The sequence below is a fragment of the Terrapene carolina genome, unplaced genomic scaffold (genome assembly GCF_002925995.2).
Source record: "Terrapene carolina triunguis isolate 2854851 unplaced genomic scaffold, T_m_triunguis-2.0 Scaffold33723, whole genome shotgun sequence".
Lineage (NCBI taxonomy): Eukaryota > Metazoa > Chordata > Testudines > Emydidae > Terrapene > Terrapene triunguis.
Window position 1 is genome coordinate 6,218,698 of NW_020698074.1, and position 27,549 is coordinate 6,246,246.

Consider the following 27,549-nt stretch of genomic DNA (forward strand, 5'->3'; position numbering starts at 1 on the left):
TTACTGGGTATTCACTAATAATATATTTTCTTTAACTTCAGTAGCCTAATTTTTCATTTCTTGATACAGAATCCTGTGTTGATTTTTAAAAGAAGGGTGAGATATAATATACTTACAAAGGTTTTATGTGAACATCTGTGGAGGAGGAGGAGGAGGAGAAGAAGAAAGAGCTCCCCCTCAGTCCGACAGAGACCTGTGCACATGCTTAAGTTTGCACATGGTGAAGTAGTCCCACTGAAGGCAAAGTCCCATGGAAGTGTGTAAAGTTAAACATGTGCATAGGTCTTTGCAGAATCAAGGCCTAGATATGGGGAAACAACTGATCAGGCAATAACTATTAACAGGGTTTTGTGTCTTTTTTAAAAGCTTATCTGGATTTTGGGGAGATGCTCATGAAAGTGAGGGGCTGACAGCACTGCCTTGACTCACAGAGCGGGGGTAGGAGTTAGCAGTTTCTCAAGCTATGAACATAGCACCTCCTTGATGGTGGTAGAATCAAAACAGCCTGTGATAGCCTGATTCAGTATGTCAGTTTTTGACACACACTCCTTAAACACAAGAAAAAGAGCAAGATAAAGATCTAACTGTATATTTAAATTATTTACCTTTATATTTTGATTTTTCAAGAGCAAAAGTTGGTGGTTTTTTTTTTTTTTTGTTTTAATCTTATCTTTAACTACTTATGTTCATTTACTTTTTGCATTTTCCCCAGCTTGGACAATAAATAGATTGGTCAGTTTTACTTTCAGGTACTCATAGACTAGAACAATGCTGCAACATATGGGGCTTCGTACAGTGTGAAGAAATATTTGTTTTTTGTTAAAAAGAAACAAACCTGTTATTATTTAATTCTAATAATAATGGAAACATTTACATTGTTCTGAGGTTTTGTAGAACTTTAATTTTAGAAACTGGCCAAATTTGGCCTGACAATGCCCTTTTAAGCCAAAAAAGTCAATGGAACTCCCATTAATTTCAGTGGACTTCAGTTCAGGATTTAAATTAGATGACATTGGCATGTGGTTGTCATCATCACTGGTGATTGCTATGTGTTTTGTTTTGTTTTTTAAAATCTCCTTTAAAAGCCTCCCTGGAGTTCAATAATATCAATTTTGATCCTTTTATTTTGGTAAAATCATAAGATTATTTCCAGTTCCGTATTGATATTTTGCCAAATATTTTCCCAGTTGGGTCTGACATGTTAATGATGTTGGGGCCTTGATCCCATTTTTCATTGAGATTTTGTAAGCCTGCACTATAGAATACTATACTTATTGTAGGCCATTCCTTCCCTAATTGTGTATTAGTAAGCTTGCCTATCTGCTGATATACTGGATTGTGTAATAAAGGACTCTGATATTTACACAGCAGATATGTCAGGGTTGCCAGTTTCTTGTCAACTATTAGGAGTTTTACTTCTTAAGATAGTGTTGTCTGTTTAGTAGTCTTTTGAAAGTATAAGGTCAACTGGAATGTATGGATGGGTTAGAAATGAATTGTCTAGCCTGGAATGAGCGATGTTCTTGAGCAGTTTACCCAGGCTGGGGTGAGAACTGGGTTAATGTACACTGGAGTTCTTACTAGAGTTAATATCCAGTGCACTTGATAGCTGGGTTAAGTAGAGGTATGTGTCTGTTCTCTAAATGTCAGCATCCTTTCTACTCTGACATTTTGTGTGGGGATGTGCATGGAAAGCTAAATGATAGAGATATTAATCTGGTAGGTCCTTTTCCTCCAGGCAGCCCTGTCTTCCCCCCTCTCTCCTCCCCAAATCATATGAAGGAGATAGGGCTGTTTCTTTTCCCATAAAAAGAACATAATTATCTTGTTTTAAAACGTGTAGCATTTATCTGCATTGATGACAATCCCAAAATCCAAGTAATTCATAGGATATATGTTCATTATTAGCTATTTTCACCCTACTCAGCAGTGAGAAGAGTAGTTCAGGTCACCTTTGTGCACTTCTGTTTGTATTGTGATGTGATCCAAATTTAAGTGGAACCAGGTTGAAAAGTGGGGCACACATCTTTTATGCCCCCTTCTTTGCCAGTGTGAAACAGTAGATGTTGGGATCGATATTTTGGACCCGCCCAGTAGGTGTGACCATTCCTGTTGATGCAGAATCCTGATACAGACCCACAGAGGAATCAGTGAAATACAGTGGGTGTGGTGTTGAGCAGGCTGGTTTATTTACTATAACACTAATGTCAACCGCATAGCAACTGATACTACATTCTGTTTGCTTGATAGAGATGCCTTTAAGTATTGGGTGCTGCATATTAGCATTGCCAGGTGTTCCAGGGAAACATCCAGAGGACGGGAGAAAAGAGGCAACTCTGTTGCATTCCCCTTTGTAGCTGTACAATTATTATTGCAGTTTGCAGGGGATTTCAGGCACTTCTAACCTATTTTTAAAATGCTGAGTTGTGCAGTGCTGTCTCTGCAGTAGTGTTCTGTGGTCTGCTAAGTGTACTGATAGGCAGAGATGTTTAACAAGAAACTATTTTCAGTGTTCTTGATTCAATACAGTATTTTCTTCTGACATTATCTGCACGTTCTTTGACAATCTCTGTTGAGTTATTAGAGTGTCAGTTGGGGGTGAGTTTTTTTTTTTTTTTTTTGGTCTACTTTTGAGTAGATTGAGACAGATCAGTGTTTAATCATGATTAAACACATTGTAATCACTGTGCTTTCTAAATCCCTTTCAGAGCAAAGCAGACTTTTTTTTTTTTTTTTTTTTTTTTGTGAAAGGATGTTAAGCAGAAAAGAGTTGTTCAGTGTTTGAAATACAGCTCATGTTTCCTGTTTGCATGTTTAAGTACAGGCACGTCAGTTCTTGTGTACATGAATACTCCAATATGTACGAGTCTGTGTATGCATCTTTATGTGCGTGTGTGCATATATATATGGTGGGACAAACAGAACCTGGTATAATCCTATCTACTGCCCTCATTGCGATAGCATCTGGCCACCTCACAATTATTAATGAATTTATCCTTCCAGCATCCCAAAGGGGTAGGGAAGAATTATTATCCTAATTTTATAGATGAGGAATGGAGATGCACAGAGGTTAAATGACTTGCAAAAGGTCACCCTAGAAGTCTGGCTAGGTCAGGAATTGAATCCAGGTCTCCTGAGTCCAGTCCAGTGTTTTAACAACAATTTTTTCCCTCATGGACGTAAGTTTTATTGACTCCAGCAGGAGGTGCCCCTGCTTAGACTAGGACTGAATTTAGTCCAGTACGGCATCTTCATGTGCATATTTTTGTGAACTGTTAATGGGAGTCCTGACTAATAAAGGCCACAGGACTGATGCGTTTGTCCCCCAACTCTGTAACTGATAAATAATAATATTTAATTAACACAAATCAAGGGTTGAGCCCTGGGTTAGTTAAGAAGTTGTAAATATTGACTGTGCTTAAAACTTGGCTTTTTTGTTAATCTGTTTTAACATATTTATGCTGTCTAGAGTGATACAGGGAGGCAGCATTGTCTAGTGGTTTAAAAATAGGAGGAGGTGCTAAAAGACCTGGGAGCCTAATTCTGACTCTGGCACTGACTTACAATGTAACCTTTAACAGATCATTTTACCTCTCTGTTTGCTTCCCATTCTGTAATGTAGGGAGAATAATATTTAATGAGCCTATTTCACCAGGATATTGAGGCATAATCACTTAGTGTTGCTGAAAAGCTTTTAGATCATTAGCTGGAGGGCACTATATAATTGAGAAGTATTATTTATTTATACTAGCACATGAATAACCATTGCCCTTTATACCACAGTTAAACGGTATTGAAGAAATGTTTGCTAGATAAAGTTTGCTGCTATTTTGTGTCGAGGACCTGAGGTGGGATTTTTTCTCCCATAGGAGTCAAGGTGACCTCGGATAGTGCATTTCCCACATGTCAAAGGGAGAATGTACACCTCTACCTCGATATAACGCAACCCGATATAACACGAATTCAGATATAACGCGGTAAAGCAGTGCTCCAGGAGGCGGGGGGGGGGTCTGCGCACTCCGGTGGGTCAAAGCAAGTTCGATATAACCCGGTTTCACCTATAATGCAGTAAGATTTTTTGGCTCCTGAGGACAGCATCATGTTGAGATAGAGGTGTACCTTTTAGAATACTACTAAAATTTAGCAAAAATTCTTACACATACTTAAACTTTTTAAAGTTACATAACAATTCCAGACAAGACTGTGTAACAGTGTGCTAGAAAAGACCCAAAGCCTCTACACACGTATTGAATTTATACTTGAATTAGTTTCTCTCATGTAGTAAGATGCTATTCAGTGTGAGTAAAGAAATTATAATCTGACCCTTAAGCATCTGTACTTTCACATCTTACTTTCTCATTGTCAGTTTAGGCCTGGGGAAGAGAACATAAGACATTATGATCTACATTATCAACAAGGCTGCAGACAATTTCCTGAGTTTCATACTTAAACACTTCTTATATAAGTAAAACGCAAGAGCAGTGAGCCAGTGCAGGAGAGAAGTGTAAATCCAAAGTGCTGGAGAATGCTGAAGGCATTTCTGAATGGCGCCATACTTCAGCGGTCTTGCCAGCCTTTGTACTGAGAAAGAGTTTGCTTTGGATAAAACTTGTTGCCAAGTTCTGTTTGCCAGAAGCAATTGTCAAAGGCTCACCCTGCCCAAATTCGACTTATCTATAGGTTTGTTTTGTGAACATCTCTTGCTGAAGGAGATGGAACGGGCAAGGAGAGAATAGGCAGCCTCAGTATTACCCCTACATAAGGTTGAAGGGCAGAAGATGCACAAAGGAATGTTAAGGAATGGAAACACAAAACTAAAATGCTTCTTGCTTAAGATCAGACTGGGCAGAGGGAAAGAAGAAGTGGGTTGTTTTATCCTGTCTGAGTGGGTACAGTGCTTAAACTTCCTGATATATTTTTTTTTAAATTGAGTGAATTTGATGCTCCTTTTAGCACTGTGTGGAAGCAGGCAGATGCCTTACAAGCATCCACACAAAGCTCTTCTCAGCTCGCATACTCGTATTTGGATTCACAAGAGCAGAGAGTAGCTCCCGTTCAGAGTGGGGTAGTGTTTTTGTGAGACATGTAGGATTACAACACTTTAAAACTGAAAGGCCAGGGAAACCTGTCAGAGTGGGTGGTGATGGTGGGTTGTTTACTGCAGTGTTTTGGCGGAGTGGAGGGGATCTGGGTCCAGTCCTTTCCCCTTCCCATCATATTGTTGCTTTCTAAATTCATCCTTAAAGCAGGTGGCAATCTAACTCCTTACCTGCTAATACGTAATTTAGGGTCTGTTCACCAGCACCATGGAGGCTACAGCTGACTGACCATAGCAGAAATGAGGAGCATGCACTGCAGGACTAGAGTAGTACCCTGGTCCTACTGGAATTATTGTACTTGCTTTCTTGTTCTCACCTTGTTCTCCTCTTCCTGCCCTTCTCTATAGGTCCTTATACCATGCTCATCACCATAATATCTGAGCGCCTTCCAGTAGTGCATTAAGCAATGTGACTATACATCTGTCATGTCTTGTTTTTTCCTCTCATCCTCTCCCTAGATGTGCAGTGGATTAAATAATTTGGTAGAGTGCAGTGTTTTGGTTGTGTGGGTGGATTTAGTTCAGGGGAGGGCAAACTACGGCCCATGGGCTGGATACGGCCCATCAGGGCTTTCAATCTGGCCTGCGGGATTGCCAGGCCCATGGCGCAGTGGGGCTAAGGCAGGCTCCCTGCCTGCCCTGGCCCCGCGCTGCTCCCAGAAGCAGCCGGCACCATGTCCCTGTGGCCCCTGGGGGAGCGGGGTGCAGAGGACTCTGTGCGCTGCCCTTGCCTGCAGGCACCACCCCCCTGCAGTTCCCATTGGCCGGGAACGGGGAACTGCGGCCAATGGGAGCTTCAGGGATGGTACCCAAGGGGAGGGCAGCGTGTGGTGGAGCCGCCTGTCCCACCCCACCACCAAGAGCCACTGCCAGACATGCTGGCTACTTCCAGGAGCGGCGCGGGAACAGGGCAGGCAGGGAGCCTGCTTTAGCCCCACTGCGCACTGCTGCCACCCCGGAGCTGCTCGAGGTAGGCACTCCGCATCCCCTCCTGCACCCCAACCCCCTGCCCTGAGCTCCCTACTGCACCCCACACACCTCCTGCACCCCGACCCCCTTCCATGAACTCCCTCCTGCACCCACACCCCTCCTGCACCCCAACCCCTTGCCCTGAGCCCCTTCCTGCACACCGCATCCCCTCCCACACCCCCTCAACTCCCTGCCCCAGCCCTACATTCATGGCCCTGCATACAATTTCCCCACCCAGATATGGCCTTCGGACCAAAAGGTTTGCCTACCCCTGATTTAGTTTGTTAGCTTGTCTTATTTTTATATAAATATACTTATTGCTATGTATATTAGAGAAGAAATCTGCCTTGCACTTGGAGCAGAAATTGAGGTTTGTGATGGTCCTCAGTTCTTCGGAGAATATTCCACAGTCTTGGACCAGCCCCAGAGAAGGTTCTGTCTCATGCACAGACAAGTTTTACTCTTATGGTTGAGAATTCCATTGTGCCAGAGGAGCATAGTTGTCAACCATGATCTTCATCTCAGAGCTTTAGACAATATTTTAGATATCCCGGGCCCAGGTCATGAAACGCTTTGAAGATAATCAATTTCCATTTCCACTATTTTATCTTTTCATCTTGTAGGATCAAAGTATTTTACATACTTAAACTAAAAGGCAAACTTTTTATTAGACTTCACCTACCATAGTAATGCAACCACCCCTTGGGTGAAACATAGCATCTGTCTGATAGCGTGAAAGCCCAGATCCACAAAGGTGTTTATGTTGTTAGCTCTCATTGAATTAGGAGCCTAAATACCTCTAAGGGTCTGGGCCAAAATGAATAATAATTTGTCAAATTGAAATGACTGGGCAAATGTACAGTGGGGACTTAGAATGGAGCTAGTCACATTTTCTCCTTCTCATAACACAAGAACTAGGGGCTATCAAATTAAATTAATAGGCAGCAGGTTTAAAACAAACGAAAAGAAGTATTTTTTCACACAATGCACAGTCAGTCTGTTTAACTCTTTGCCAGAGGATGTTGTGAAGGCCAAGACTTAACAGGGTTCAAAAAAGAACTAGAAAAATTTCCTGGAGGATATGACCATCAGTGGGTATTAGCCAGGATGGGCAGGGATGGTGTCCCTAGCCTCTGTTTGCTAGAAGCTGGAATGGGTGACAGGGGATGGATCACTTGATGATTCCCTGTTCTGTTCATTCCCTCTGTGGCACCTGGCATTGGCCACTGGGCTGGATGGACCTTTGGTCTGACCCAGTATGGCCACTCTTATGTTCTTGGTAATTTGACCAGGGCACAGATTCACAGCAACGCTACTCTTGCATTCAGAATTGGCACCTTTGCGGGCCCTTAGTTCCATGAATCATTGGTCCAATACTCATACAGAAGCGAGAATTCTGTCTTTTGAATCACCAGCACCACTTTGGAATGCTGACAGGATCACAGCGCATCCTCTTACTCTTCTGTCCTTCCTCCACCATTTCTCCCACTGCCATATCTTTTCCCTTCCCTTCCTATTCAGGGTGCAGGGTGCTTTAAAGCTACCTGGGAACCTGCTTCTACCAGGAGACTTTATGGGGCCTGGCCAGCCCAGAATTCAGAGTTGCTGCCTCATGTCTTTCAGGGCTTCTCAGTGGGAGTGGTTATCTCTTTCACCTCCCCTGAGAACAGATGGTATGTAGTTAGCAACAGGGGGAAGCAATGCTGTACATCATGTGTTGGCATCTCTGTGCTCCATTGCAGGGATGTAGGCGGATAAGCTAGTATGGGCAGTTCAGGTAAAGTGACTGACAGTCCCCTGACATTCAATTATAATTGCTCCCTTTAAAAAGCTGTTGCAAATTTACCCTCTCCCACAGCTAGGGTGACCAGATAGCAAGTGTGAAAAATCGGGACGGGGGTAGGGGGTAATAGGAGCCTATATAAGAAAAAGGCCCAAATATCGGGACTGTCCCTATAAAATCGGGACATCTGGTCACCGTACCCACAGCGCAGATGGGATGGTCCAAGAGGCACTGTGCGTTTGGGTGCTCCCCATCGAGTGGTGCAGCTCCATGCCACACCTTTCTCTGACGTTTGTGCTAAGTGCATGACGAAGCCTATTGTGAATGTAGTCTGGATTTGAGCTAAGCGTGCCACAGGTAAAATAAGCCCACAAAATTCCAGGTCAAGGAAGAACAAGAAACAGTGGAGATACACTTGCTGCTGACCGTATAGTTTTTCTTCAGAGGTGGTAGAAATAGTATATGGAGCCCTTATTCTGTCCTTTTTGGCTGACCTTATTGGACAAGATAGTGGCAAAAGAGGTGAAGGCCAATAGCTCTAAGCCTAGTTTTAGATAGTCAGTTGTTGTTTTTTTAATTTACATAGCAGCAGGAGCAGCATAATATCAAGCTAAATCAGCTTTTAGCTGTCTAAATGGATTAGTAATGCATTCACTCTGTATGGGGAGCCAGTGACCAAGGACTGTTCAAACAGCATTTTGTGCGATTAAAGTACAGAAGGTCGGTTCTTAAATGTAATCATTAGGGGGAGGGCAACAGAGGGAGAAGACCGAAAACCCTGCCCTTTTCTTTTCCTCCTCATAAAAATGTACTAGCAACTGTCTTCTGTTCCAGCAAAGAATCATTGTCACATCAGGACTCTGCCTGAGGATTAAAGATGTGAAAAATATATATAATCAGAAAGGAGGGGATAATAATACTGTATGAAATTTGTGAGGAAACTGGTTTTCTTGATCTATAGTGAAGTCTTTTGAAGCTAGTAGATTAGAATATATTCTCCTGATCATAAGAACCCCAAAAGAAATAATGAAATATGATGAAATCTGTTTCCATGACATTATGAAGTATAACACAATGTATTGTAAAATGAGAAATCTATGGAGGAATGCAGAAAAGGGTAAACATTTGTGATGTGGGAGAAAACTGTTTATTTGTATATTTTTCCGTTTTAGAGCAACTTTCCTGAAATTGCTAAAATCAGATCAAAATGGTTTCCCGCTTCCCTCTAAGCTTTTTTCTTCTGTCTTTATTACTGTCACATTTTATGTGGCAGTATTATTTTATCCCAGCCCTGGAAACATGTCCGTACAATTTTAAAAAATCTTTCTTCAGATAAGTTTCTTTTTACAGCTCCTTTTTCCTTTCGGCTTGCTCAGCGCAGTGCTCATGGCAATGGGAAGGTAAATAGATTCAGGGGAGACCAGATCATGGCAAATCGATATAGCTTTATTATTTTTCTCTCACCATTGAACAGGAAATTAGTTCTTCTCTTTTTATTTTGTACTTCAGAGGGAATTTCTCCATTTGGCTTGTAAATTTAGGGCCCAGATTCTGATAATCTGACTGACCTTGAGTAGTCCTATTGATTCCTCGATGATTAAAGTACTACTGGAGGTGAGTAAGGGTATCAGAATCTAGCATTAAGGTCTTGATCCTGCTCCATTGAAGTAAATGGGAGTTTTGCAATTCTTTTCAGTGGCAGCAGGAGCAAGCTATAAGTGCACAAGCTTGAGAGGGTGAGTGTCTTCCACTCCCATTGACTTCAGTTGCTCATCACATTGTAGGAACAAGCCTCAAAGGAATATCCCTGAACATTAAGTTCCCTTTAACATCTATTGCATACCACATGGTTTCATTGAGCAGTTTCAGAATAATAGTGGGAAATGGAGTGTACATATACCTTTGCTAAACATATTTTGCTTTGTAGTAGGTTTGAATTTCTTTATATTTGAAGCTATGTCCAGGTTGGCACATTTGTAATAAGTTTTCTGAATATTCTGATGTGGTTTTATTGCTCTAACAATATCGCTAATAGGATCCCCCAAGCATTCACGTATTCTCTGGAAGAATGTGTACAAAGAAATACAAAGAGCGATATTGTACTATAGTTTCTCTGAAGGCTAAAACGATAGCAGATTAAACTTTCCCTCCCTTTCCAGAAACGACAAACTATTTAATTTTGAAGTCATCATGTTCTTGCTAAAGCCAAGTAAATGAGTGGACTGTTTTGTAACTATGTGGAAAAGGTGACTGAGTTCAAGGATTCATTTCTTATAAGAACTCTTTGATGAAAAGATCTCATTGTGATCTTTTTTCTGCTGTATCTAGATATTTAAGTAATAATATTTATGATTATGCTGATTCTTTTATGCATAAATCAGATCAAAACATTGATTTATTTGAAAGTACTTTAAAAATGACTTGCAATATTTAGTAGCTAACCTTCAAAGCCTCTATGAGCCAACAAAATTGTCTGCATTTATTGGAAACATATATGAAATTATGAACAGTGAAGCCATTTTTATCATGAGTTTTATTAGGTGTTTTTTTCTTATAGTTCCAGCTTCTGGAGTCATGTGATTACATGGGTATCTTAGCTTTCATTTAAAAAAAAAAAAAAAAAGGAAAGTAAGCTTCTAGCCCTCATGGTTGTAGAAGAAAGCTTGAAAAAGTGAGCCCTAAAGTCCCCTAAAGCAGAAGGCAGCACATAAAACAACACATTTTGCTCATGACTTGGGGGGGAAGAGGGGCGTGATTCATGTTTTTTGAATGCTTGGGGTTGGCAATAGTATAAATAAGAGCATGTAAATATGTATGACAACCATGCCTTTCCTTTTCTCCCACACCTCCTATTAAAACTCCAGAATTCTCTGTGATTTTCTGCTGGGGAGAGGAACCTTTTACTGCAGCTCCCCAACAACCGTGGTAGATGGATGGCTTCACTCTGGCAGTAATCTTACATTGTTGTCCTTTTGCAGCTGATTACTGCCCAACCCTTGAATTCTAAAGGAATTTGTTCAGACCTCTTTCCTCATCATACAGCAGGCTCTGCTCCTCATATTGGGCTTCATCCTGCATAATTTAAATCAATGGGAGCTTCACCATGGATTTCAGTGGGTACAGCATCAAGCTAATTCTCATATTCTCCCTGTGCGTGTATATATGTGGCTCTCCCATCAGGGAGCAGAACAGCAGTGTAGATCTCCAGCATGCACACAGGAGAGGAGAATTTGCACCAAATCACAAACTGGTTGAGAAATACTATCCAGTCCATTTTGACAGCAGATAGTTGATAGTTCTGTAGTTCCTTTGGGACTGGCACACAATGCTTACAGGGCATGATTGTATTGTGTTTTCTCTTCATTGCTGCATATCACTGTCCTGCACCAAAGACGATACACTTCTCTGTCTTTTTTTTTTTAAGATCTATAAGAAGATTTTCTTTACATAAATAATAATTTTGTTTAGAATGAAGCTAGGAAAACACAAATGAAAGGTCTGAACTGTTATCCCAAGACTTCTGTGTTTAAAGGACAGGCACAGAACTATTTTTTGTAGACTGTAATCTTTTTTTAATCAAATCTTCAAAGATAAAATGTGTAATTTCCTGTCAGATATTACAAAGGAGGCTTCTGGTAAGTAATTGTGGTGAGTTTTTGCTCTGTGTTCCCATACCAATTAAAACTCACTATTTGGTTTTCCAAAACATCAGCTGAAGGAAGAAAAGCAAATAATTTGGGATTTAAAAAACCCAGATCTTTACATAAGCTGATCAGGGACAAGTACTTTCAGTTCATAAGTGGAAATAGGCTACTGTACAGTAAATAAGGATTGTACAGTAAAATAACAAAGGTGTACTATATGTTGCTTCATCAGTGAACACAGTGATTTTAGAAATCATGCAAGCACCATAAATGAGTATCGCCGCAGCTGCAAGAGTGCTTCACATTCTAATCTGTTCATTTTAACCAGTGCTCAGCACCTAGAAAATCTCTGGAACAACACTGCGATCCACAGAGCTTAAGTTAGTTCCTTAGACTCCAAATACAATGAAAAGGGAGAGAGAGATGCCTAAGAACGTGATCCACAAAAGCCGGCACACTCTGTGGGGAGCTGCCTAAGCTAGCCAGTGGGAGATGCCAACGAGAGGGTTGTGTCTTAAGCCCCACCCTTCTCACAGAGATAATCGCCTGTCTCCGTTAGCAATCCGCAGATGGGAACCCCGCACCTGCAGTCCGGTGGCTGAGGTGCATAAGTTATTTTTTGTGAGAATGAGTTAGGCATCTGCCTAACACCACACCAAATGGCCAGAGGTGCTGACCTTATAACATTTGTCCTAGAGGTTAGAGCACTCACTTGGGATGGGAGAGAGCCATGTTCAATTTTTCCCTCCTCTGGCAGGGAGAAAGGATTTGAGCAGAGGGTTTCTCATCTCTCAGGAGAGCGCTCAAGCCACCAAACTCTGGAATGTTCTGCTGGGGGCTCCCTCAATCTCTGCTCTTGAAGCTGTTCCACTCTGGGTAGATGATGAGAGTCATTGGGCCAGAGAGAAAGAGAGTAAGACTGACACTGCAGTCAGTGGTGAAGGCACCCACCTGGAAGATGGGAGTCCCAGGGTCCAGTCCCCCAACTCCAGTGATTCTTTCATTATTTATCCACAGTGGAGCAGCTTCAGCAGGGAGAGACTGAGGGAGCCCCATGTAAGAACATCTCATAGTTCAGTGGTTGGGGCACTCTCCTGAGAGGTAGGAGACCCCTATTCAAATCCTTACTCCCCACTAGACAGAGCGGGGAATTGAACCTAGGTCTCCCACATCCCAGGTGAGCACTCTAGCCACTGGATTAAAAATTTTAAGGTGGATGCCATCACCTCCTCCTCCTCCTGCCAGATTTTGAATGAGACCCAATCTGGTAGGCTGCCTCTGAGCTCACCTACTTGCACCTGTGGGCAAGAAAGGCAGCCAAACACCTATTTTTCCCCTGGTTCATGGATCACCTGGGGGCTTAGGCAGGAGATATGCTTCTGGACACCTAGAGGGAGGTAGCAGTACACATGCCCAGAAACTTAGGCACCTGGAGAACTGTTACTGTAAAAACCTAGGTCCCAAGTGAGTTTAGGGACTCACAGGGTTAGGCAACATCCAAGTGGGAATTGTGTGACTCAGAGTGCGTCTTGGTCTGGGGGTGAGGCGCTTATGTACCTTTGTGGACCTGCGCCTCAGGACCTGATTTTAGGCCCTGGCTTCCACTTCTCCCCAAACACATGCATGCTCACTTGAACAATTCAAATAGCTGTGTACATGCTAATGTTACAATTTGCATCCAGGACAAGTGGGTTTTGCAGATGCAAATTCTTAACACTTCTGTGGTCACAGTTGTTAAAGTGCACTCGCAGGTATTCATAGATGCAAAGTGAGGATGGGTGTGTGGAGTGGGTGAAATCTGGAAATTCAGAAAATCTGGAAAGACAAGACTGGTTAAAGGTCCAGCTGAACGTCTAGTGCTGAACTGCTCTGTCTCAGTTCCACAGTCTGTAAAAGGGTTCTTTGGTGCATGAATTAGTCAATGTTTATGAATTACTTTGAAGATGAAAAGAGCCATTTAAGGGCTAAGTATTATTAGTTATTTAATACTAGTATTAGAAGAAAGAAATAAAGAAGCCGACATAGGAAGCCTATCCAAAGCTACAGACCCAATTCAAACTGAAGAGCAGAGAATAGGAGGGTCAAACTGACATGGCAAAACAGGTAGAAAGGCAAAATGAGGCAGAGTCAAAGTTCACATAAGGGTTTGGTTTGGTTTTGGTGGTGGTCTCGCTTTCATCGTATTTGTTCTTTAAACTTCCTTTCATTCTTGCATTTTTCTCTGAACTTGTATAATTCTCAGCTCCTATAACCCACAAGGCTGTTGGTATCTCGCTTTAATCTCGTTATACAACTAAATCAAGAGTGAAAGGTAGAAAGCTTTTTTCCAAAACATACCCATTCATGTGTCTGTGATTGGAAACTGATTTCATGCGGTTTTCTGCTCTCTTTTGTAAATAGCTAATAATTAGTTGTTCATCAGGCCCAAAGAATGTCTCCAAGTTTTATCATCCTTTATGCAATATCAATATTTAAATGAGTGAAAAACCATTAAATGACTGTTAATAAAGTCTCCCTGAAAAGGACTAATTGAGTAGCCATCTACAAAACACATGTTTGTATGGTTCCCAACAATGCAGTATGTGAGTACCTCCCAAACACTAATGTATTTATCCACTCAAACACTGTGGTATTAATCCCATTGTAGAAGAGGGGAAATTGATATGGATAGGGAGAAAGTAACTTGCCCAGGTTCCACTATGTCAGAGAGAAATTTCATCTAGATGTGTTGCCCCATTAGTGCTTTAGCCATGAGGCCCATTTCTTTCATCTAGCAGGTGTATGGTTTGGTTGTAGAATAAGCAAGATGACATTAAAAGGTGTGATGCTTCTGTGCCCGCATCTTGTACAGTGTCTTGTGCCTAGGCAAAATGGATGTAAAATGCTATCAGTCTGCATAAGGGAATGGTCAGTTCTGATTTTACATCCACTTTATACTTACTTTGCACTAGTGCAAATGACTGCACAAGGTACAGGACAATGGAGAATCACTGAGGCCCATGTTTGGCCATTTATCTAGCCGACCAGTTGGACAGAAAAGCAATAGAAAACCCTTTTCTCCTCATCACAAAAGTTTTCTACCAGCCTCATGTTCTATTCCCCTGGAGAATCAATGACAAATCAGGACACTCATAACTGAAAGTGTGAAAAAATATATTCAAGAAAGGGAGAACCTTAAACCACCTTCTCTCCTCCCAGTTGTCTAGGTCATATGCTCAGTTGTGGAACACTAGCCCTAGCTGTATCCTTCACATCATTCTTTTTTCTTGGACTCCAAGGTAGCTCAGATGAGAACTACAGGTGTCTTGCTCTGATTAGGTATTCTTGTTGGGAGCAGATTTAAACTCCACTCCTGAATGAGAACAGTTGAGAAGCGAATAGGACTTGAACACAAAGTTTAAGCTGGAGCCACTATCAAGTTAAATTTGATAGTGGCTCCAGGGGCAACAGGAAATGTAGCAACAGAAGGAGAGGCAGGGAAGGGGAAATGGAGGAAGAAACACGGGGAAGGATAAATTAGAGACTGGATTAGGAGAGAGTTATCTCTGGGTGACCTTATGAAACTATGTTCATCCTTCCTTTTTGTTGTATCTTCTAAATCTTTAAGCCTATATGAAATAAAAATCTCGTGTTTCAGAGTGGAAGCTGATTGCCAGAAGCATCAGGAAGAGAATTATTTTCTGTAGACAGAATTGCACAATTAACAAAGCATATTTTAGGTCTCTCTTGTTTACCTTCCTCTGAAGCATGCAGCACAGTACTGGCTGCTGCAGGAGGCAGGATATCGAATTTGATGGTTTGTTTGTGCATAGCACATCTTATGCCCCTGCCTAACATGGTAAAACATTTCATTGATTGGTCAAGCTCTCCTTTTCAGATACCACAACCAAAACAAGCCTTCACAGCCCTTGGACTTCATGGACTTTAATGTCTCTCCCCACATCTCTCAACCCCCCTCTGCTAATGTTGTTGTTCTTAAAATATCTGAAATCACTGGCAATTGATGATATAGGTTTAATATGTATTTCCTGTGCCCCTCCTTCTAAATGTATTGATTTGATACCATTTAACAATTATCTCTATACTTAAGAGAACACATCTCTAGGGATTGGCCACCTATTTCCCCCTCACTGCCCTGCTTTCCTCCCCCCCCCCAAAAAAAAACTATTAAAATTATTATCCATCAAGCAACTTTTAAAAAAATCTATAGAAAAATGCATATGCAAAGGCATTTTAAAAAAAGAATATTTATTCCCTACCATTCTCTCACTCCTTTTTTTTTTTTTTTTTAAGTGAAAGCAAGGTCAGCATTGCTTTAGTAAAGTATGTTGCTGTTTACATTTACTGTAGTGCCCTTTGGTTCAAAAGCCTCTATGGGAATTTAACAAACTGGACAGCTAATTGCTTTGAGCACCTTTTTAAAGTTCACACTGATTACGACATGGAATTGTGTTGTGCTGTGTTAATAGGCTTGCAGCAGAAGTCTCTTGAGATATTTTTTTTTCTCCTTTTCCGCCTGTGTTATGCTTTTGTGTCTGAAATTTAAGGATCCTTCCAAAGTGGAAGCACGTGCTAACAACAAATAACCTATCCGCACACTACTTTATAAAAACCCCAAGCTTTGTTTTCTTGGGTCATTTGTGGTTCCCATATGGCTTGGTTTATCTTGGGTAGCACACTCTTTTCTGAGACAAAAGGTCTTTCTTTGCCTCAAACAAGCGCTGGGCTCAGACTCGTTCCCAGTGCTGATACTGCAGAGCAATTTTAGGCAGGTTGTATGGCATTAGAGATTTATCTTTGGAGAAGATAAACCGAAGTCCCTCTCTGTCTGTTTCTGGTAAGAATGGAAGTTAACCCTGGCATCCTGTGAGACAGGTTCTGAGGTCTGTTTATGAGTCACCAAAGCTTGCATAACTGTGCTGTATTAATAAACACAATTACCGCGTTAAGAACAGGAGTACTTGTGGCACCTTAGAGACTAACAAATTTATTAGAGCATAAGCTTTCGTGGGCTACAGCCCACTTCTTCGGATGCATATAGAGTGGAACATATATTGAGGAGATATATATACACACATACAGAGAGCATGAACAGATGGGAGTTGTCTTACCAACTCTGAGAGGCCAATTAAGTAAGAGAAAAAAACTTTTGAAGTGATAATCAAGATAGCTCAGTACAGACAGTTTGATAAGAAGTGTGAGAATACTTACAAGGGGAGATAGATTCAGTGTTTGTAATGGCTCAGCCATTCCCAGTCCTTATTCAATCCTGAGTTGATTGTATCTAGTTTGCATATCAATTCCAGCTCAGCAGTCTCTCGTTGGAGTCTGTTTTTGAAGTTTTTCTGTTGTAAGATAGCCACCCGCAGGCCTGTCATTGAATGGCCAGACAGGTTAAAGTGTTCTCCCACTGGTTTTTGAGTATTATGATTCCTGATGTCAGATTTGTGTCCATTAATTGGTAGATGTGATATATGCCTGAGGGGCTCGTTCACCTGCACATCTACCAATGTGATATATGCCATCATGTGCCAGCAATGCCCCTCTGCCATGTACATTGGCCAAACCGGACAGTCTCTACGCAAAAGAATTAATGGACACAAATCTAACATCAGGAATCATAATACTCAAAAACCAGTGGGAGAACACTTTTTAACTGAGCTATCTTGATTATCACTTCAAAAGTTTTTTTCTCTTACTTAATTGGCCTCTCAGAGTTGGTAAGACAACTCCCACCTGTTCATGCTCTCTGTATGTGTGTATATATATCTCCTCAATATATGTTCCACTCTATATGCATCCGAAGAAGTGGGCTGTAGCCCACGAAAGCTTATGCTCTAATAAATTTGTTAGTCTCTAAGGTGCCACAAGTACTCCTGTTCTTTTTGCGGATACAGACTAACACGGCTGCTACTCTGAAACCTGAATTACCGCGTTGTCACTGTTAGCTCTTTATACGGATCGGTTATTCTTGTTGGTCAACGGGAACAAAAATTGATGATTTGCATCCTCAGTAATGACAGGTTAGGTTAAATATTAGGAAAACTTGCAAAGGAGCAAACTGCCAAGGATAGTTGTACAATCGCTATTATTGGGTACATTCAAGGTTATGCTCAATATGCATCCATGGGTTCAGAAAATAAAACACATCCTAGTATTGTGTGGTGGATGGCGTATACCATTGCTGAACTCCTTGACTTCCCTTCCAAACTTAATAAACCTGGTTTACTACAAGCTTTGGGAAATCTGGATTCTGAAAGGTGCTAAAGAAAGAAAACAAATTCTGTTCTATTGCTCTCGTTATAAGGAATTTATTTTTATGAGGGTTTTGCAAAGCCCAAGGCATCCTTTTGATCAAGAGTTTTGTATTAATGTTTCTTGCCCATCTAAAGGACTCTAAAAATGGATTTATCACAGATCTAATTTAAATTAGAGAATGAATAAGGGATGCGGGTTTTTTTCATGTAGACCAAGCACTTATCTGTATATTTGTATTGTAAAAAGTGAAGCCTAATGTACTTTGATATTGGATTTTGTGGGCAGGACAGCGTGAATTGAGAAATGCCCTTCTCACTTGAGCACAAAGATGACCTAAAGCAAGCAAGCTGAGAGAATTTCAAAGTTTGTGTGCCTTCTCCACTGGAAAAGGGGCACAAGTCAAGATCAGCTGATTCAGAGCAAGTTGTCAAATCCCTCTGATTACATCCCAAATGTATTGGTCCTTTTGAGGAAGAACTGTGTGATCTTTTGCTCCATCCACTTTGTTTGAGCACAATTAAATCATAGCCTTGTCAGATCAATTTGCTGGAACCAAAATCTTCGTACGAGTGGAATACAGTTGCTCTTTTCTATAATGGATATTTTATTTTTTATTTCATATTGTCAGATTCTGACCTGCTGTTCCAGACCCTTGCAGCATAAAGATAGGTGAATTCCTTGTTTAGGTTTATAATAGAACTCTTATCTCCAACAGTGTTTTTGTTTTATGATTTAAATTACACCTCTACCCCGATATAACGCTGTCCTCGGGAGCCAAAAAATCTTATTGCGTTATATCGAACTTGCTTTGATCCGCCGGAGTGCGCAGCCCCTCCCCCCCCCCGAGCACTGCTTTACCGCGTTATATCCGAATTCATGTTATATCGGGTAGAGGTGTATTAAAATATTTAAAAACTCATTTAGACAAATTCATCCTTGGTGCAAACCCAATGGAGTTACACCATGAATGCTTATTTATTGTTGTATTTAATTGTGTTTATTATGGTAGTTCTTAGGGACCAACCAAGAATGGGGCCCCATTTTGTTAGGCACTGCATATACTTTATTGTTTCATTGATTAGCACAAGCGTGTAGTGTAGTGTGTAGCACAAGTGTGATTAGGGTAGTGCTGCTTCAAGTTATAATAAAGTAACGCTAATAACATAATACATTTATACAGCACCTTTTCATGAAAAGCCCTAGAGCTCTTTACATTTCAGCACAATTACAAAGATATATCAAACACTTCAACTCTTGATTTAGAAACTAAAACTGACTCAGCCTTCTGCATATAAAAAGGTTGTTGGATTGCATAGTCCTGGGGCATAGACACTAAAAGCTTGAGTGTCAAATGTGCCTAAATTATATACAAGGCAATCCATCAAATCTGCAGGTTCTGACCTTATTTTAAAAAAAAGAAAAATAAATAGGTGTGAGAACGTCAGAAAATAGTAAGTTGGGAAGATATTCAGCCTCAGTGTTGTTATTCCAAACCACAGCCCCAACCCAGCCCTGAATTCCATGCAAGTGACCTGTACTCCCCCACAGAAGTCCATTGAAGCTGGTAAAACTCTGCATGGCCAACGTTGTCTGTCTGCATTGCTCAGTTTGCAGGATTGGAGCTCTTTGTTGCTTTTAACTTAGCTCTTTGTTTTGGTGTGACATTCAGGATGCAAGATTTCACCCAAAGAGAACTCTTTTCTCAAGGGAAACATTGGTGTTTTTGCAGAACAATACACCAGAAGAATGCAGAGGGGCTGGAATAGGACATGGATCTGGCCCTGTGATTATGGCCTAGATAGAGTTATAATCATTGGAAGCAGGCAGAAAAGGAATTCTTGTCAAATATAACAAGCTTGGCTATTACTTTTTACTGAGAATGATGATTAGAGACTTTCAAATATTCTAACTCCTTATAGTTACACTAAAAGGACCGGTGCTTTGAATAAGTTAACTTGAGGGTCAAATGTTTTAAATAAGAAATTATAATTATAGCATCTGCAAAGTTCTGAAAATGTCAAAGTGAGTGGAAGTTAGTGCAGAATTTGGCTTGGTGTTCCTTTTATGCAAACTGTCGCAGAGGTTAACATTTCAGAGTTTCTATGTGCTAGTGACGTGCACTTGTTCTCTCTATGTTCACAAGCCTTCCTTTCCACGGCTTGTTCAAGCTGTTGCTGTATCAAAACCCAGGGGCCAAATCCAGCGCTGGTATAAATTGACATCACTCCATTTAAGTCAAGGGAGATGTGTCGTTTTACACCAGCTGAGGAGCTGGCCCCACATCCGTAGGTGGCGTGTGTTTAATATTTCACTAGAGGTTATTATTTGTCATCTCCACTATGTCTATTATTAATACTGCTTTACAAGGCTGCTTTACTCTTGTTTGAGGGAAAAAAACTCTCTACAAAGCCTTTTCTTTTCCTTTGCAGTTTTGTATGGAGTTGAACCAGCCGACTCTGCCAAACATCCGCAAATGGAAGGGCCCTAGAGGATGCTGGAAGGGTGTTGTTTCCGAGAAACCTTCAGGCGAGCTACATAAGGTACATTAATCCCTAAAGCTTGACCTTTTACTTCATTTTATTTTGCGCAAGCCAAGGACATATTTTTAATTTGGGCCAGAGCATTCTGCAATTTTTTTGCGGAGGAGATGGGGGGGCAAGGTTTGCAATTCTCTTCTATTTTGAGCTGACTCTTCTTGTGGTATTTGACTTTACTTTTGTTGTTGATTTTTTTCAAAGAGTGGTTTTTCTTTCTGTGTAGCCAGGAATCAAGGAAAAAATATATATTTAAAAAAGAAGAGTGTGTGGCTAAGACCACACAATAGGATAAGAAGATAGTCTTGCATTCTGCCTGCTGAAATACTGAAGTACTTCCCAAGTACTTTTCTGCTAGTTAGCTAACCTTGTTCCATGATAAAATGTTGGCTGGAAGTTGGCAATGTGTCCAGTTTTCTTAGTTTGCAAATTAAGACCTCACAGGGAATCTGTGCAGTGCTCTTTTGTCATCTGGAAAAGTAGCTTACGTTCTATGTTCCATAAACTGTACCTTGCATATATTTAAATTACACTGTGGGCACTGTTAAAAAATAAACACAGTACTGCAGTGTTACTTTTACTGCAGCACTTCCTATATTTAGAGTGTATATTGCAGCAAAGTATTTATCCTGTAATGTAATAACAGTTATTTATTGGCACCTACCGCTGTTGACAATATACAAAATATATTTACACTGAGCTAGATTCTGCCAGCTCTTTGAGTAGCTGTCTCATTTATTCCAGCGAGACTACCTGAGGAGTAAAGTACTCTTCAGCATGCCAGGATCTGGTCTGTTATTAAATATGGTAATTTGCATGACACTTATAATTGTATAGTTCTGCACCCATCATGTCATGAAGATGAGACATGTCCCCATGGAAGGAAATGAATTGTTTGTGGTTGTACAAGGGGATTATTTTCAGTCTATTCTGGGTATTGTTTTTATGAAACAGATGGCAACGGTTGTATCCCATTAAAAACCTCATCACAGTACTGTAAAAAGAACCCACAGCTTAATTTTTCTCCTCCACATATGAATCATGTTACTATTCAAGTTTGTTCATGTCTTGTTGTGACAGTTGTTGGGTGCTGTCATGGTTTTGAAGTGGAAGCTAAAGGGGAAAAAAAGCATTTCCTTTACAAATTAGACACAGCTACTGGGACTAATCGAAAAGCCACATAAGCATCATAAGAAATGTATTCTAGCAATCACTGGAAACACGTTGATGATTTGAATGTTTTTTAATAGGGCTGTCAAGCGATTACAAAATTAATCGTGATTAATCGTGCTGTTAAACAATAATAGGATACCATTTATTTAAATATTTTTTGATGTTTTCTACAGTTTCAAATATATTGACTATAACACAGAATACAAAGTGTACAGTGCTCACTTTACATTTATTTTTATTACAAATATTTGCACTGTAAAAAACCAAAGAAATTGTATTTTTCAAATCACCTCATACAAGTACTGTAGTGCAATCTCTACGATGAAAGTGCAACTTACAAATATAGATTTATTTATTTTTTTGGTTACATAACTGCACTCAAAAACAAAACAATGTAAAACTTTAGCGCCTACAAGTCCACTCAATCCTACTTCTTGTTCAGCCAATTGCTCAGACAAGCAAGCTTGTTTACATTTGCAAGAGATAATGCTGCCGCTTCTTGTTTATAGTGTCACCTGAAAGTGAGAACAGGCATTCGCATGGCACTGTTGTAGCCAATGTCGCAAGATATTTATGTGCCAAATGCGGTAAAGATTCATATGTCCCTTCATGCTTCAACCACCATTCCAGAGGACGTGTCCATGCTGATGACGGGTTCTGTTCGATAACGATTCACATGTTCATTTTCATCATCTGAGTCAGATGCCACCAGCAGAAGGTTGATTTTCTTTTCTGGTGGTTTGGGGTCTGTAGTTTCTGCTTCATAGTGTTGCTCTTCCAAGACTTCTGAAAGCATGCTCCACACCTCATACGACTCAGATTTTGGAAGGCACTTCAGATTCTTAAACCTTGGGTCGAGTGCTTTAGCTATCTTTAGAAATCTCACATTGGTACCTTCTTTGCGTTTTGTCAAATCTGCAGTGAAAGTGTTCTTAAAATGAACAACATGTCTGGGTCATCATCCCAGACTGCTATAACATGAAATGTATGGCAGAATGTGGCTAAAACAGAGCAGGAGACATACAATTCTCCCCCAAGGAGTTCAGTCACAAATTTAATTAACGTATTATTTTTTTAATGAGCATCATCAGTATAGAAGCATGTCCTCTGGAATGGTGGCCGAAGCATGAAGGAGCATATGACTGTTTAGCATATCTGGCATGTAAATACCTTGCAGTGCTGGCTATAGAAGTGCCATGTGAATGCCTGTTATCACTTTCAGTTGACATAAATAAGAGGCAGGCAGCATTGTCTCCTGTAAATGTAAATAAACTTGTTTGTCTTAGCGATTGGCTGAACATGAAGTAGGACTGAGTGGACTTGTAGGCTCTAAAGTTTTACATTGTTTTGTTTTTGAGTGCAATTATGTAACCAAAAAAAAATCAGTATATTTGAAAATGTAGAACAACATCCGAAAATATTGAATAAATTTCAATTGGTATTCCATTGTTTAACAGTGCAATTAAAACTGCCATTAATCGTGATTAACTCAAAAAAATTAATCGTGTGAGTTAACTGCAATTAATTGACAGCCTTACGGTTTAAGTTTTAATGTGAATACGTGACAGTACGTATTTGGGTGCACAATGACCTAATTCATTTCAAGGCATTTTTATTCCTTGGTTGGAAAATGCCATTTCTACTCTCTGTTGCCAGATTCACCACAGCATTTGATGGGTGGGAAATAGGAAACCAAAGAGTTATGCAAGTATTCATTTGCTTGTTTTAAGAACACATGTAGCTGCACCTGAGAGAAAACATGGTCTTGTTAATACACTGTGCTACGACTCAGGACAACTGGGTTCATTTCACAGTTCTGTGAGACTTCCTTTGTGACCTTGGTCAGGTGAAGGCGACTTACTTTCTATGCCTCAGCTCCCTTTCTGTAAAATGGGGATTGGGGGTGGGAAAGGAATAATTACTCTTTCTCCCCAGCCTCTGACTGTTTGTGCATCTAGCACAATAGAACCCTGAACTCCGGGCACTGCTATAATAATTATAATTAATAATACATAGGATCATAGAATTGGAAGGGACCTCAGGAGGTCATCTAGTCCAACCCCCTGCTCAAAGCAGGACCAATCTCCAGACAGATTTTTACCCCAGTTCCCTAAATGGCCCCCCAAAGGATTGAACTCACAACCCTGGGTTTAGCAGGCCAATGCTCAAACCACTGAGCTATCCCTCCCTGCAGTTGGTGATTGAGTCAAGGAGGTCTCTGATTTTACTGGTGTTGTGAACCATTAAAATCTAGCTCAGAGTGGATTAGTTAGGTCAACTTAAAATTTCTAAGAATTATGTTCTAGAGCCTCCATCCTGCTAAGGGACCTACAAGCAGGGTCCTTGCTCCTGCACAGAGTCCCATTGGCTTTGATGGGACTCCCATCCCTACGATGGGATGCCGATCACCTTTGTGGCATTGGGATCTATTGTAGCATCTTAAAAATTAGACCAATTGAATACAAAATATAGAAGTGGTGTAAAGTTCCCCCCGTTACCCTTCCAAAAAATTACATATTCACTGTCTTTCTGTATTCCTGGGCCAAATTCAGAAATCTTTTCTCTGCTTTTACTTCTGCCAAACTCCCACTGAAGTCAATGGGAGTTTTAACTGAGTGAGGACGGATTGATTAATAACCATTAAGAACCCTGTTTCACAGGTGCAGAGAAGTTAAATGACCTGCACAAATCACAGAAGAAGTCTATGGCCAAACTAGGAATAAAAATTGTATCTGCTGACTTCTGCTGTGATGTGCTTTATCAAGATGCAAATCTGACTATGCTACTGAGCCACTAGCTATGCCAAGACATACATCCTATCTCTTAGCTTATTTAGTGGCTCAGGAGCGTATAAAGATTTGAGCATTCTGCACACACACAATACAATAACATAGTCTAGCCATATGTTGTGTGGTATCTTTAGCACAAACTGCAGCCCAAAACACTTTACAGTGTTTAATAATACAAAACAGTGGATAGTGGGATGGGGAGACCCATGCTCCCACCCAACCCTTTCATTTGACAGAGGCACCTTCCATTGCGTTTGGTTTCTCAGCCCCTCCAAATATTGATTTCTGGCTGGGAGTGTAATGAGGTAGTCTGGAGCCAGGGAATGGAGAGAACATGGGAGAGCTGTTTTTTCCCTCCTCATCTTACTTATTGTTATGGAACAGTAGTCTTGTGCCAGTTGAAATAGTTGTGGTACTATTTTAAAGCTTGAAGCAGTCTTTAACTGAGCTAGCAAAGAATTTTAGTTAATCCTAATGTCTTCTTACAAAGCCTGTGGAAATATAGCACAGTGGATGCTGCTTTTTTATTGCAGCCGGGAATGGAAAGTCATTTCTACGACTGGCTTTAGCTAGGATTCATTTGGAAGGAGGTGTTTAAAAAAGGTCAGGTAGAGCCAGAGGGGTGTGTGTGTGTGAGAAAGAGAGACAGACAGACAGTAGTGACCCTAGCAAGAGCTCCTGGAGATACTATATCTAAATCAGAGTCGTCTCCTAGAATACCCAGGGAACCGATCTCAGAGTTGCCCGTACTATACCCTTTGAAAGGATGCATTTACACTGCTACCAGCCCATACCGCATGCAGCCATATTACCAGTGAAATAGTTGAGGAGGTTTATTAAATTCAGAGACTGTTGACTAAATGTAGCAGTGCTGTAAGTTACATGGGCCTCAGTTGGCCAGAAGACAGGTACAAGTGGCTGTAAGTAGTGCAAAGCTGTGTAAATTCAGCCCTTGGTGTAAGCGGTTTTCGTTAAGGTCAGTGGAAGTTGTGGCTGAAGCGCCTTGCCGCATCTGGGCTGAATTTGGCCATGGAGCATTCTTTTTAGGGTGTTGTGGACATAAATTCAAGTGAATGGGTAGAGGAGCTGTTTTACTCTCACGTTCTACTGTTTGTAGCTTTGCTCTTCCTCCTCCTCCTCGCCTGGCGTGTGTGGTAAGTTAAACTCATTCTGCGCCTCCACTGGATGCTAAATCAGCCCAAGTTGCCCCGCATTGCCATGGGTCTCGTGTTTTCTGAACAGCTTACGCCACCGTTGATGATACTACTGAACTTGGACCATAGACGCTGGGGGAAGTGACATGCTCCAGGCTGCGTTGGGCTGACTGTAGCCCTGTGTGCGAGTCGTGGAATGATGAAGGGAACGGTGTCACAATGTTTCAGCTTTTGTTACCAGCTTTTTCCCTTTTTAATTGTAGGGTGTCGAATATTCTGGCTTCCTCTGGGACACGACGGCTGGCATCGAACTGAAGGATGCCTCCTCCCAGGAAAGCGCACACACTAATGGCAATGGGAAACACGCCTACCCTCACCCTTACCTTGCACATTTCAAGGTAGCGGCATCGTGTTGAGTTTGCCTTTTTAATTATGTTTCTGTAAAAATGTTTTAGATAGAAAATCTAAAGGAGCAACATTTCCTTTCTAGTGACTAAAAGTTGCCTGGCCTTTAATGGAGGCCAATACATTGACCTGTTGTATCATAAGCAAAGCAGCTTACTCTGACTGTGATAAGGCATTAGCAGGCCTTATTCCTCTGTACTGAAGAGGTGAGAATGAAGGCCCTTCTGCTCCCATGAACAGGGGGTAACAACAATCAGCAGATCTCAGCAGCATAGACGATGGTGTGGAATAGGGCATGCTGACTCTCTGCCATGCTCCACTTCTTTATCAACCCAGGGGGAGCACCTCCACTCCCACTCCACAGGCTATGCATGGTAGGAAGGGAAGGTATGGGGCGGGCTCCATATGTGGCAGTGTCCCCTTTAAACTCCATGGGAAATGTTGATATAAATCCATGCTAATCTTGTTCCACCTTCACTAAATGAACCCCTTTGAGCGTGGGGCAGGTCCAATAGAAATGACCACAGGACCAGTGCAATTATGCCATAAACTCTGGGAGGAGTATGGGAAGCAATGCGGAAGCACAGGGGCTCCAGTAGTCCTGAGATCTGCAGGCTGAGCTACCCCGATGCCTGCAGGGGGCGGGTCAGGCTCAAATCTTTCCCTTGGTGGAGAAATGTAAAGTCAGTTCCACCAGTGAGACCTCACAAAGTTTCTAAGCTCTTTCACTGGGACCGCCCCTTTAGGAGTGTCGTCAAACTCTAGAAGCGTTGTCTGTCTGAAATGGGGTTCTGGCCTGTGTGCCTGTATGTGTGTGAACATAGGAGACCAAGTGTCAACTTGATGCACCTGCCTTCACGTAAAATAAACTGGGGTACAGAGGGATCATGGTTTGTGACTATGATGCCTTTGATAATATTTGAAATGATTTCTAATATGTACAAAAAAGGTCAAAATTAGGGAAATTTAGGGATACTACTGCTTGCTTTTTACACACACCAGATGGTGATCTGAGTACCAGCTGCTAAGTACATGTGCGCTGGGCAGAGAGACCAATGAACAGTTTTCATCAAGGAGTTGTGTTCCCTGTTTGGTCTCTGTGACATTTTAGTACTGGTCACAATATGGGATAATTAATATGTGTAATAACTGAACAAAGTTGGCATTATGTGTATTTTCAGTAGTAACGTGTGTTGTGTTGGTACACAAAGTAAAGAAGCTTATTGCTTATGAAAAGCCACTTGCATCCCCAGCTTGAAAGGATAGAACTATATTGCAACTAGAGCTGCAGAATGTCTGCCCTATACTTTTAAAAGAAAAGAAAAAAATAAATCATACCCTCATCCAGGTGACCAGTCCCAAATGCTAAATACACGTGCTCTAAGTGTGAGTGACCGCATGAAAAGCTTATGCCTTTGTGAACCATCCTGATCCTTTCTTTGTTATGTTGTTTGCTCCTTTTTAGGTGGGAATGAATGATCTAACACTGGTTAACCTTCATCTGGCCCTGTCACCCTCAGCAGGAGAGAATACAGAGAAGAATCATGATAGCCACAAATTAGCAGCCTTTGCACAGACTCTGCAAGAAACACTGAAAGGTTAGACATTATTTTTATCCAAGGATATGCACACAGGTCAGCTTATCTAATACAACTACTGTAATCTAAAACTAAGGTCCACAAACAGCCACATCAACTTTATATTCTCACCATCCAGTTTAAAAGTTCTAAGCTATTTCCATC

At 41.1% G+C, this 27,549-nt stretch overlaps 1 protein-coding gene across 1 annotated transcript in view; it reads left to right on the forward strand.

The window, feature by feature from the left end:
* The window catches only part of LOC113409522 (endonuclease/exonuclease/phosphatase family domain-containing protein 1-like), an 87,945-nt gene that overhangs the window by 52,813 nt on the left and 7,583 nt on the right, over positions 1 to 27,549 (forward strand). The window contains exons 3-5 of the mRNA XM_026663540.2: positions 20,182 to 20,292; positions 25,666 to 25,800; positions 27,273 to 27,405. Of these exons, the coding sequence (XP_026519325.1) occupies positions 20,182 to 20,292; positions 25,666 to 25,800; positions 27,273 to 27,405 (379 nt within the window). The remainder of the gene's footprint in view (positions 1 to 20,181; positions 20,293 to 25,665; positions 25,801 to 27,272; positions 27,406 to 27,549) is intronic.